The sequence below is a fragment of the Lycium ferocissimum genome, chromosome 9 (genome assembly GCF_029784015.1).
Source record: "Lycium ferocissimum isolate CSIRO_LF1 chromosome 9, AGI_CSIRO_Lferr_CH_V1, whole genome shotgun sequence".
Classification (NCBI taxonomy): Eukaryota; Viridiplantae; Streptophyta; class Magnoliopsida; order Solanales; family Solanaceae; genus Lycium; species Lycium ferocissimum.
The window spans coordinates 33,921,951-33,933,206 of NC_081350.1; the positions used below are offsets into that span (position 1 = coordinate 33,921,951).

The 11,256-nt window shown below is 33.2% G+C and overlaps 2 protein-coding genes across 2 annotated transcripts; both read left to right on the plus strand.

The window, feature by feature from the left end:
- The first annotated feature begins 2,241 nt into the window (after positions 1–2,241).
- On the plus strand, positions 2,242–7,787 carry LOC132030373 (vesicle-associated protein 1-1-like). Its single transcript, XM_059419986.1, has 7 exons — positions 2,242–2,574; positions 2,691–2,761; positions 2,861–2,942; positions 3,654–3,769; positions 3,971–4,126; positions 7,086–7,163; positions 7,430–7,787. Exons 1-7 carry the CDS (start codon positions 2,523–2,525, stop codon positions 7,541–7,543), a joined length of 669 nt encoding a protein of 222 aa, XP_059275969.1. The 5' UTR covers positions 2,242–2,522; the 3' UTR covers positions 7,544–7,787.
- Positions 7,788–8,265: 478 nt separating this feature from the next.
- On the plus strand, positions 8,266–10,629 carry LOC132069436 (glucan endo-1,3-beta-D-glucosidase-like). The gene is made up of 3 exons (XM_059462780.1): positions 8,266–8,357; positions 9,360–9,591; positions 10,392–10,629. Exons 1-3 carry the CDS (start codon positions 8,295–8,297, stop codon positions 10,415–10,417), a joined length of 321 nt encoding a protein of 106 aa, XP_059318763.1. The 5' UTR covers positions 8,266–8,294; the 3' UTR covers positions 10,418–10,629.
- Positions 10,630–11,256: the final 627 nt, after the last annotated feature.

Here is an 11,256-nt window from a genome sequence, read left to right on the forward strand (position 1 = left end):
TAAAACCCCCAAAATTTGATTTTTTAATATAAAAAAAAATTAGGTGCACGTACATATGATTAAACGATACAAGAGTAAACGGACTAATAAAGAATCCAATCAAGTTCAAGGGATCGTTTAGCCTATTAGTTTAAGGCATCACTTACCTCAGCACCTCCGTATGTGACAAAGAGCAAGAAGTTAAAACAATATTACTGGGTTTCGTTAATAAACAACCAACCACTTCAAGTAGAATTATTACCACCAAATATAAATACAAAGCACATACTCTCATGAAAAATCAGAAAGATGTTTGATCATATTTCAATGAACGTTCACTTAATTTCCAAGACTGGCAAGCTCTCAAACCCGTAATCGTAATATGAATTAAACCAATAAAAGACAGAGATCAGTGGCTGACATAACGTTATAAAATAATAAAGTTGAACAAGAATAATTGTAGAGAAAGAGAGAAGAGTGGGAGAGAGCTTATTTCTCAAGGATTGATTTACAAATGGAACCTTATATTTATATGAAACTTGACATCCCAAAGTCACTAACCCTAATATTTCTCCTAAAAATAGACATCCACAATAATAAATAATATTTATAACAAGATTTAAATTTTGTGTATTGTCAGTGCGTCTTTATCACACCATCAGGCAACATTGACTTGCTATAGGAGGTTACCAACTTGTTCTTAATTTTTATTTCTTTAACTTAAATGGTCTTTTTTTTTTTCTTTTTTTCTCTATCTTTCCTCCTATAATTCAAACCTTCCTTCTTCATCGTCTATCAACTCATCAATCAATTTTCTCTCTTTTTGATTTCTTCTATACCACAGTCTGCGTCTTTCTCTGCCATATATATACCTATCATTAATTTAGATTGTATACCAAGTATGTATTTGTAAGGAACTTTATCTTTTGCTGGTTGAAACAAGATTAAAATTCATTAGTTTTAAATAACTTTATTTCAACAAATTTGTACTTTACCAATTTGCAGTCGTGCAATAAAGGATTGAAATTGTAATGAGTTAATAGATCCACTGCTTGAAAGTAAAATCTAATGCCCAGGAAGTGCTATGCAAAAGGCCTAACGAGAGTATTCTGCCATGGAAGTAATTTTGAGATAACGTTGAGAAGAAACCCAGAAAAACAAAAGATTTACATTAGTAAATAATTTTGGAAAAGGAAATAATTTGTTACCCGTACTACTAGGATACTCGCTTATCTTTATTTTAAATGCTAGTAATAATAGTTATATAAGTAAAAGTTACTGTAATTATCTTTAAATACAATTTTGCCACTTTTTATTTTTTGGAATTTTTGAAGTTGGATTTGAGATTGGAGTTGTGTTTGGCCATAATTTTTGTAAATAATATTTGCGTTGGAATGTACCTTTTCTAAAAAAATATGAAATCTGATTTGTAATCCTAATTTCTAAAAACTAACAAAATCACCCAAAACAATTAATAAATATAACCAGTGCGAGAAATATATCAACTATACTTGAGATCAACCTATGGAGCGCTCAAGGCGACGATTTCTTTACATTAAAAGCGGCAGAATCGTTCACGTATGCATACGTAAAATATAAAGCATCTCTAAATATAACTTTGTTGTAAAATTCTCACCTGCTTCTTTTCTTTTTATGGCTTTTAGCACATGATGTTCAATGTTTGTTGTAGTGGAGAGCAACATAAGTTGCCTCTGACCAGTGAAAAAAATTGTATGAACTTTAGGGTAAAAATTGAAAACAAAAAAATAAAAATAAAGGTCCAAAACGGAAAATAGAAAAAGTGAAAAATAAGGTTTTGGTTGTTTTCCAAATTTCATTTATAACTTCTAGTTCTAATTGGAATTTTTATGGCCAAACACCATAAAGCGAAAAAAGTGAGAAAAAAATTCCGGAAAAAAGTGAATAACTGTCATGGGCAAAGGGGTCCTTACTGTTCAAAACTTGATGGATAATGAGCTCCCCCTATATTTTTTGCTTAAATACTAGACTTTTGTCTTCGGCATAGTTCTAACACGAAACGCGTACCTACACACACCACGTGTGTCGTGCTCTAACCACTAGATTAAAGCCTTGACGTGTAATCATGTTTATATTTCAATAAAATGATAACCAAGACCCCCAAAAAAATCTAGGCCTCGTTAAAACCATGTTAATTTTCATGATTATTTATTAATAATCATACAAGCAGTAAATTTTTATATAAAAGATACATACAATACACTTCATTGATATATCGATTGGTGGGGATAAATACTACCTTCAAAACACTAGAATTGTGGTAACATGAATACGTTCTCTCCATTTTTAATGTACAAGGTATCAAGTTCGAATTCTAAAAATAAAAAGAGAATCTAATAAGTGTAGTATTTTTTATGAAAGCTAGTGTACTAAATATAGGGTTTTCCCTGCCAGTCCAGAAGATATAGAGATATATACGGATCAACCCCCACATTTCCACTTTTGTAAATTATTAGACAACAAAAGTATAATTTTTTTCCTCTTTTGATTCACTTTCTGAGAAAATGAGCAGTGGAGATCTTCTTAATATCGAACCCCTTGACCTCAAATTTCGCTGTTAGTTTCCTCATTTCCCATCTCTCTCTTTTTCTCTTTTTTTTTTTTTTTTTTTTTGGTTTCTTTTTTGCATATTCTTTTTAATGCATTTTTTTTTTCCTAATGTGGTTACTCAGTCGAGCTGAAGAAGCAGATCTCTTGTTCAATTCATTTGTCAAATAATACTGAAAATCATGTCGCTTTCAAGGTTACATTCCCTAACTTTATTTGAAAAAAAATACTTATTGAATTATTGTATATAATTGCAACTTTGAATTGTTGTATATACTTTTTTTTTTTTTTTCAGGTCAAAACTACGAATCCCAAAAAGTATTGTGTTCGACCCAACACAGGAATTGTGTTGCCTCGATCAACTTCTGAAGTTACAGGTACCTAATCAAGAATATAATCAAGAAGGAATTAACTTTATTTTTCCAAAATTTTCCACTTATTTAGATATCCCTGTGAAGTCTTTTAAATTTCTCCAAATTTCTATGAAGGGTTACTTAGTCAAAATTTTTAGGAGTTAGTAGTATTTTCTTAAGGATATATTTGCCTTTCGGAATCAGCCTCCCTACCTTTCAAGGTGGGGGGTAAGGTCTGCGTACACTCTACCCTCCCCAAACCCCACATTGTGGGATTCTACTGAGTATGTTGTTGTTGTTGTAGTATTTTCTTAAGGAGTGTGCCAAAGTCCAATGGACACTTATTATGGACCGGAAGGAGTATAGAGTAATAGTACAAGCTTAGCATAATACATGGATAACTAAGTGGTGGAACTATTGGTAAATGGTAATCATGGAAAATTTGTGAATATTCACAAGCAAAGGGATCAAAAGTGCACATTTCGAGTAATTAAAGGTTAAATGTGCTTAGTCAGGTACGCTTTGAGGGACCAAAAATATAATTATCCCCAAAAAGATTGTTTTATGTGGGTTCTAGGAAAAATGATGAATTTTTGGAAAGTGAAGTCGTTTAAGGTGTTTTGGATTTTGAGGATGAAAATTTAAATAGTGTAAGTTGAATTTCGATATAGGCTTTGTGTTTTATGCTTTTAAAGCCATGGTGGTAATTAATGTTTGTTTATGCATCTTTTGTAGTTACAATGCAAGCTCAGAAGGAGGCCCCTTCTGACATGCAATGCAAGGACAAGTTTCTACTTCAGAGTGTAGTTGCAACTCCTGGCATCGTTCCGAAAGATATTACTCAAGAAATGGTAAAAGTACCATTCATTATATCAGTATTAGTTTGTCAAGACTAGAAAAATACGGTAACATTGTCATATTTTACGTCCAACTAGTGTTTGATTCTAAACATAGCGTTGACAATTGAATTAAGATAAAAAGAAGTTGCATCAACTATAGTTGTTGTATTAAACTATAATTTTAGTTTGTTGAATTGTAAAATCTCTTTGTAGTTCAATAAGGAGGAAGGACGTGTTGTTGATGAGTGCAAGTTGAAAGTGATTTATCTTCCCCCACAATCGCCACCATCTCCGGTTGCAGAAGGATCAGAAGAAGGTTCTTCACCAAAGGAATCCATGAAAGATAATGGCCATCAGAATGGCTCTGAGGTTGTTTACTTATTATTTCACTTGTGTATGGCTTTAACGATTTTAGTGGATGTTGAATCTGTATTTGGGAACCGTGATCAAAGATTTGATATCATTGTTACCTTCAGGCGTCTATAATTTTATTTAAACTGATGACAAATTATCAGAGATGAATGTTCCTCTTGATAACATATCTCCAATTAAAAGTCATTAACCTGTGTGCTCTTGAGTGCGTGTCATACTTATATATAGGAGGTCATATTTAATGAATTTTCTAGTCATATGTCCAATAAAAATTCATTAATATATGTGTTTCTGAGTGTCCATCATACTTGTATGTGTATGAATATGAAAAGTCTATGTATTATATACTTAAGGCCAAATGCCTGACTACTCTTTTTAGCTGGGTTAATCTTACCCCTGTATATAACTCAGACTCTTTTTTGGATTTTTATTAGCTCCTTAGTCTTATGATAGGCCCTTTGTTTTGCCAGCTCTTTAGACTTATGATGATAGGTTTTTTGTTATCTTTGTATGAGCTGATATTTCCTCCTCTTTTGCAACTATGCATCTCCTTGATGCCTTTGTGATTATAAAACAATTACTTCATCAAAAAAAAAAAAAGGAGTGTGTGGCGTGTTCTTTTTGAGTTTTGACTACTAGTCATATCTGGTGAGTTGTGGTAGATCGGCTATGACATGTGTACAGTGCATGCTCCTACGATTAACTCAGGCCGTGTTAACTCTATGTCCTTGTATATACATCATATGTGGATGGTAAATAATGAAAAAGAGCTAGGTAATTCAGAAATATCTTAGAGGTGCAAGACGTGTCATTGATGACTTGATGTGTCAGCATTAGTTAAGATTTTCTCATCACATTTTTCTTACATGTATATTATGGTAGAAGATTTTATGAAAAATTGCAATAGTGGTGTGTTGTCGGGATCTAACCGGTCTCCTGCTAACAACTTTTATGGTAGAACGGGGTTAGCAACTTAAACTAATGGTTGTTGATCACATCACAAAGGACATTTAAATTCTTTGGCTGAACTATGGTTCAGAAAGAACTAGCTTTATCCTTGACTTCTTTTCAGTTAGTTTCAAGTTCTTATACTTCCACTCAAGAATATGAGTAATAGAAGTCTACCATGCTGAAATATCTGTTTCACCAGTTTGCTCTCCCAAGATGTCAGAAGTGTTTAATGTGTTAAGGTCGAACTCATTTTGAATAGCTTATGAACGTGATGACTCATTTCGTATGCTTGCTGCTACAGTTCTACCAATGTCCCAAAACTATCTTAGAAGAAGGAGTTCTCTTTGAACAAGCATTGGACTATAAATTGTAATAATATCCAATGTGACATTGAGCTGTGGACAATCTGGTTTAGCATGGTTGCTTTCTTTTCTTAATTAATACATGGGATTATTTTGCAGGGAGCAGTTAGTAACCTGAGATAGATGGTAGAAGCATGTGGCGCTCCAGTCATAATTACCTATTTATCTTGATAGCTAGGTTTATGCCCTTTAACATGATATATCATTTGATCCCTACATTCTACCTTGTGCAAGAACCTATAATATATTATCCCAACCATCCTAATTTGTTTGACTCCTTCCATTCTGTTCATCCCCCCCAAAAATGGCAGCTTTCTATATTCAGAAAGTATTTAATTGTTGACAGTCCAGTTTTACCAATAACATGACGTGTTGGCTCCATCAGAGATACAAAGCCAAAGTGTTTGGTACAAGGGTACTTTCGAAATTTAATTCATTTATTTTTAAAATTTCAAAAGTCTTCTTTCCTTTCAGAAACTTTATATCCGGTCAAATTGGGATAGATGGACTATTAAATATTTTTAGTTTTTGTTTGTTCAGTATTGGTTCTTCTAACATGCTTCATCTTGAAATCTGGTTGATGATTCAATTAAGTGAATAGTACTCTTTTCATGTTTGATTCTACATTCCTTCCCTCATTCTCTTATGCTATGTATGGTTCCAAAAAGGAGAGGGAAAAGATAAGCGAGAGAAGTTCACTGGTTAACTACTTCCTAGGTGGAGCATCAGTCATTCTAGGGTACAGTCGCAATCTGAAGGTTGTCGTGAAAGAGATACTTTTTCTTCTTTTTATCCAACTTAGGATGCGCTGAAAAGGTGGTGAACCAAAACCTCCTCGTTTCCTTCTGTATGGAACGAGGACAATAACCAATTGCCCTTCCAATTTTAGTTCCCCTCTTTCATCCTAAACCAAAATTAGTATTCATATTAGCGTACTTATCTTATTGGACCAGTTCTGTTCTGGGTAAGTGGCTGCTAGATTTGTACTACCATCTCACTTTCTATTATACTTTTAACTCGTTTATCAAAAACAAAAACAAATAGTGAAAGTCCTGGCTTATAACTACAGGATGTAATTCCAAAAATGGCATGGTGCATGAGGCAGTTATACTGTTGTGTAGTTGACATAGTGCTGGCCAGGTTTATCTGCTTTGTTAAATTTATCAAAAGTGAATGGACAAAGCTTTCATGTATTTAATGCGTTTGTTGGTTAAGCATCCGTTGGATGAAGCACTTCTTAAGGTATATTGTTGCATTTTGTTCTGTCAACTAAGCAGAAAAGAGGGAAGGAAGCAAATCCCCGATTTCTTTCCAATTAAGGTTACTTGCTTCAATTATGTTTCCTCTTCTTCAGGATATGCTTTTCTGTTTCCCGCTTCTAGAAATGGACTACCATCAGCATAGGACCTTTTAGGTCCACTTGCTTTGCTTTAATTGTTCCTTATTGTTGAGAAGTGAGAACACATACTATTTATCATCTAGCAACTCAGGCTTTCTTGTGCCGTTCCCATTCAGCTCTTCTAAATTCCTTTTGAAGTTTTGATGCATGTAGTTGCTCAATCTATAAATATGTCCAAAATGATATATAGGCCTGCTGCCTTTATTACAGTTGATATGGCTAATCTGAATGTTTTATATTTCAGGATAAATCAGTTATTTCTAGATTGATGGCTGAAAAAGCTTCTGCCCTTCAGCAGAGCAACAGGCTTCGTCAAGAGCTGGTGAGCTTTACGCTAGCTTCTTTAATTCCTTTTTCGTATCACCTAAAATTCCGATGCTTTTGTGAAGTTAAAGCAATTTGAGTATCTGTAATCAATTTGGTTTTGTTTTTCTTTTCTCCTGATTAGTCCAGGTCTCATTCTTTGTTTAAATAATGTCTAGTAAACAAAACTCGGATGAATAGACAAACTAGTTGCTTTTGACAGTTTAGGCTGGCTTTTTGCTATCCTTTTAGTCAGAATGCTCACTTCTGAAATAATTTGTGTAGGAACTTGTAAAGCGTGATATGACTAGAAATCGCAGCGGTGGCGTTTCCTTCATCCTTGTCATCATGGTTGGCTTGCTGGGAATAGTTTTGGGGTACGTTCTCAAAAGGTCATGATCACTCATCGGATAATCAGTCATTTTACATTTGTATCTCGACTCTCTAGCGATCAGTGGAAAAAGGAGACTGTGACCTGTTATTGCAGCAATTCTCACATTGTCTTAGTTAGCTGCAGTCTTAAGTAGGAAAAATTTGTGCAGCTAGAACCCTTCAATTGGCCTACATTATTTTTATATAACTCATAGTTTCTCTTGTTGGAATTGCTTTGAATGGGTAAATCAATTGTTTGTTCTTGAGGAAACTGCTCGACTTCAATTTCTACTTTTCGTAAGTGAGAATGAATTTTTTCAAATTGCTCAAACCCCCCACGCAGTTCTTTTGAATTTCGAATAGTTTTCGACTCCAAGTAATGGTTAGGAATGATAATTCTAGATAATACCTCATGATACAAAAAATTTTAAAGAGGAGGATGTTGATAATTAGGGGGGAAATTGATATACAACTTTGAAGTTGCAGGAAGAGTTTGACCTTTAACATAAATACATAATCTCTCGTTTCAGAATGAGATTTTTGATTTACTAACAAATTAAGTGCAAACATATCTCGGGTCTAATTTCTTCTCGAGGAAACCAATTTTTTAAACCAAATTAAGCCACACTAAAGTAGTTTTTCCATAAAATTACAAGACAAAAAAATAATTAATAATATTACGCAAAAAAAAAAAAAAATGGTTTTGTTTTGGGTACACATGTGAACCATGCTATTTAACTGAATGAACTTCTTATTTCTTGGCATAAGCAAAAAACCAATGGAAAAGCTAAATGTCATCTCGTGCTTCCTCGTGTTGTTATTTTTCACTAGTTTTTGTCAGGTTAAGTATCAGTAGCTAGTTGTCTGTTGAGTTGTGATAATTTTAAAAATGGTACCTTATGTTTGAAAGTAGATTTATTATAATTCCTTAAATATATTTTTGAATGATTTAGATTCTCTAAGTTTGTAAAAATTAACATTCTTAGTCTTCCTCAATTATTCAATAAATTTTAACTGTTAGATTTAATGAAATTGTAGAAAGAAAAAAGATTTAACAGGAACTTTTTTTTGGAGATGCAATTTTTGCTTTTTTTCTTTATTTTTGGTGTTTGAGGTAGGTTTTTAGGTGCAATTTCTGCTATTTTTAGCTATTTATGGTGGTTGATGCAGTTTTTGATATGATTTTTGAACTTTGACAGAACTTTCTTGGTGTTTTTACCAATTTTTTTCCCAAAGATTCTGTTAAATCTAACATTCAGAATATATTAAATATTTAACATATACGAAAATTATTTGCTTTTGACAAACTTAAAGGAATCAAAATATTTCAAAAATTATTTAAAATCTATCCCAATCATAAGAGACTATTTTTGTATTTTCTTTATGTGAATAGTATTAATGCACCAACATGGGTTCTGGCGGATGATTGGGTCCGTCCACCTTCTAAAGAGAGGTATCAAATTCGAACCCCCGGGAAAGAAAAAGTTTTTGTTGTAAATGCCACCCCCAAAAATAGACCACATAGTATGGAGCTCTATCATGGATTTTGAACAGCGGGTGGAAGAAAAATAATACCGTATAGTATTAGTGCCATCTTCCTCTTGATGACAGAGGCGGAGCTAGGTAGGCTCCAGGGGGTCATCCGAACTCCTGCGACAAAAAATTACAAAAAGATATACAAGATGAAAATTATTTTCTCATGTATATAGATGTTGAACCCCCTTGACTTCTTCGTGTATTTATTTCTTCATATTTTTGAACCCCTTAGATGAAAATCACGTTTCCCTCACTGCCTGATGAGTAAAGTTAACTTCTTCTTCTTCTTTTTTTCTTTTTCAATCAGGGAGCTCCAAAGCGGTGGTGTGTGGTAGATGAATGGGCAAGTGATGTCACATTAGCAGCATTTTTAGACAGAACATGTAAACGTGGCCACTGCGTGGATTTACAACCTGGAAAACCTTGTTACTTGCCTTTAACAATTCGTAGCCATGCTTCCTATGTTCTCAACCTCCTCTATAGGACAAAAACCAGAAAATGTCCTCCTCATTTGGGCATCCTTAAATCAGTTGATCCCTGTAAGTTTCTCTCTATTTTAACTTTGGGTGATCACAAAATGGCTTGGAAATATGCGGTCTAGATTTTTTATTTTTTTTTCGGTTTACCTTATTTGCTTCATGAGTGAAATTTTTAACTTTAAACGTTGAAGATTCACCCATAGAGCAAGCGGAATCCAAAAAATCAATATCACCAATGTTGAAAATCATTGGATTTTATTTACATGTTAACTTTAGATGATCCCAAGTGGAGTTAGCTTGCTAGCTAGCAATAGATTAGAAGTAGATTCAAAATTAAATTTAATGTTATCAAGATCTTGAATTTTATTGAAAATATAGGTTCTAATCTTAAATTTTTTGTTATGGGCGTGTTTGTTATGAAGGAAAATATTTTTTCTAAAATGATTTTTTTTTATTATTATATTTGATAAGCAAAAAAAAAAAAAAATTAATTTTTTTTACATAATTTAAGCAAATACTATAAAAGTAAATGTATGGAGAAGGATGAGCAGGGCGGACAGGTTTAAAAAATGAAATTTTGCTATGCGGGGCAGCGTAGGACAGGCAGGTTGAATTCTTTGCGAGTTAAGGTGAACCCACCCCGCAATCGCCCCGCCCCCACGCCACCGCAAATAGTATAGAAGGACTCCATTTATTTTTTTAACTTCACTTTAAATACCTTTTGCAATTAAAAACACCTAAGTATCTCCTTCCTACGTACCAAAATATCATTTGTTCTGTAATTGTAGCAAACTGTTCTAAACCTTAAATAAATTGTACTCCATACTTATTTGGTTTATGTTAATCTGCTAATCTTGCAGCTTATGGTGATTGCAAGTATCCATAAATGGAGTTGCTCAACAAGAGAGTTCTTACAATTAGAGGATGCAATTAAGTGCTCTTTTCTAATTACAGTAATGGTAATTATGAAGCATTGTTGAAGAAAAAATGATTGCTTCTTAGATCGTCTATCAACCATTTTAGCAAATGTGCAATAGATGTTCCTCTATTTTGGTTTCTGTATGGAATATATTTCAGATAATATAGCAGCCTCTTGATCCGAATTTTCTGAATAGGACTTTAGATATGGAGTTTTGATTTATGATTATCCAATCAAAACAAAGTGATAAATGAGAGTAAAGAGAGGAAAGAATACTAAGGTAAATAACATTTTAATCTGTTCGTTCAACTCATGTCTTCCTCATTGAGCTTAGGAAGATGAAATTAATGGATGATTTTCATTCTTATCTCATTAAATCACTTAATCATGATAAATTTGTGTAATTTAACATAAAATTTTGATGTGAATAAAATTTACCTACCATTTAACTGATCATTAAGTTCAAAATCATCTAAACATATTGTCGTGGAAAAAAAAGGAACAGATGAATCAAATCGTTTAAATATGTGAATATAAAGTACGAGTTAGACATATAAATTATATGAAATTAAAGTTCATAATAGATGTATTTCTACGATTAAGAAATATCAAGCCCAATTCATGATCAGTGTTGTTAAAGTCCAAAAATATGCTGTAAGGTCCAACCTCATATGGGCAAGTTCCTTCAGGCCTCAAAATGATGAGCCCGTTTTACCGGACCAAAGTTCAAGTGATTGTTAGTTCATCTTGAAACCCAAGCTAATGCAACATATCAAATTTGGCAAAAACAATCTGTACAAAGGGGG

What these genes read in the sequence shown, in the direction of transcription:
- LOC132030373 (XM_059419986.1), top strand. Translation starts at nt 2,523, where the DNA reads ATGAGCAGTGGAGATCTTCTTAATATCGAACCCCTTGACCTCAAATTT. An exon ending in AAAATCATGTCGCTTTCAAG is followed by an intron (nt 2,762 to 2,860) that starts GTTACATTCCCT and finishes TTTTTTTTTCAG; the next exon opens with GTCAAAACTACGAATCCCAA. An exon ending in ACAGGCTTCGTCAAGAGCTG is followed by an intron (nt 7,164 to 7,429) that starts GTGAGCTTTACG and finishes TAATTTGTGTAG; the next exon opens with GAACTTGTAAAGCGTGATAT.
- LOC132069436 (XM_059462780.1), top strand. Translation starts at nt 8,295, where the DNA reads ATGGAAAAGCTAAATGTCATCTCGTGCTTCCTCGTGTTGTTATTTTTC. An exon ending in TTTTCACTAGTTTTTGTCAG is followed by an intron (nt 8,358 to 9,359) that starts GTTAAGTATCAG and finishes TTTTTCAATCAG; the next exon opens with GGAGCTCCAAAGCGGTGGTG. An exon ending in CCTTAAATCAGTTGATCCCT is followed by an intron (nt 9,592 to 10,391) that starts GTAAGTTTCTCT and finishes CTAATCTTGCAG; the next exon opens with CTTATGGTGATTGCAAGTAT.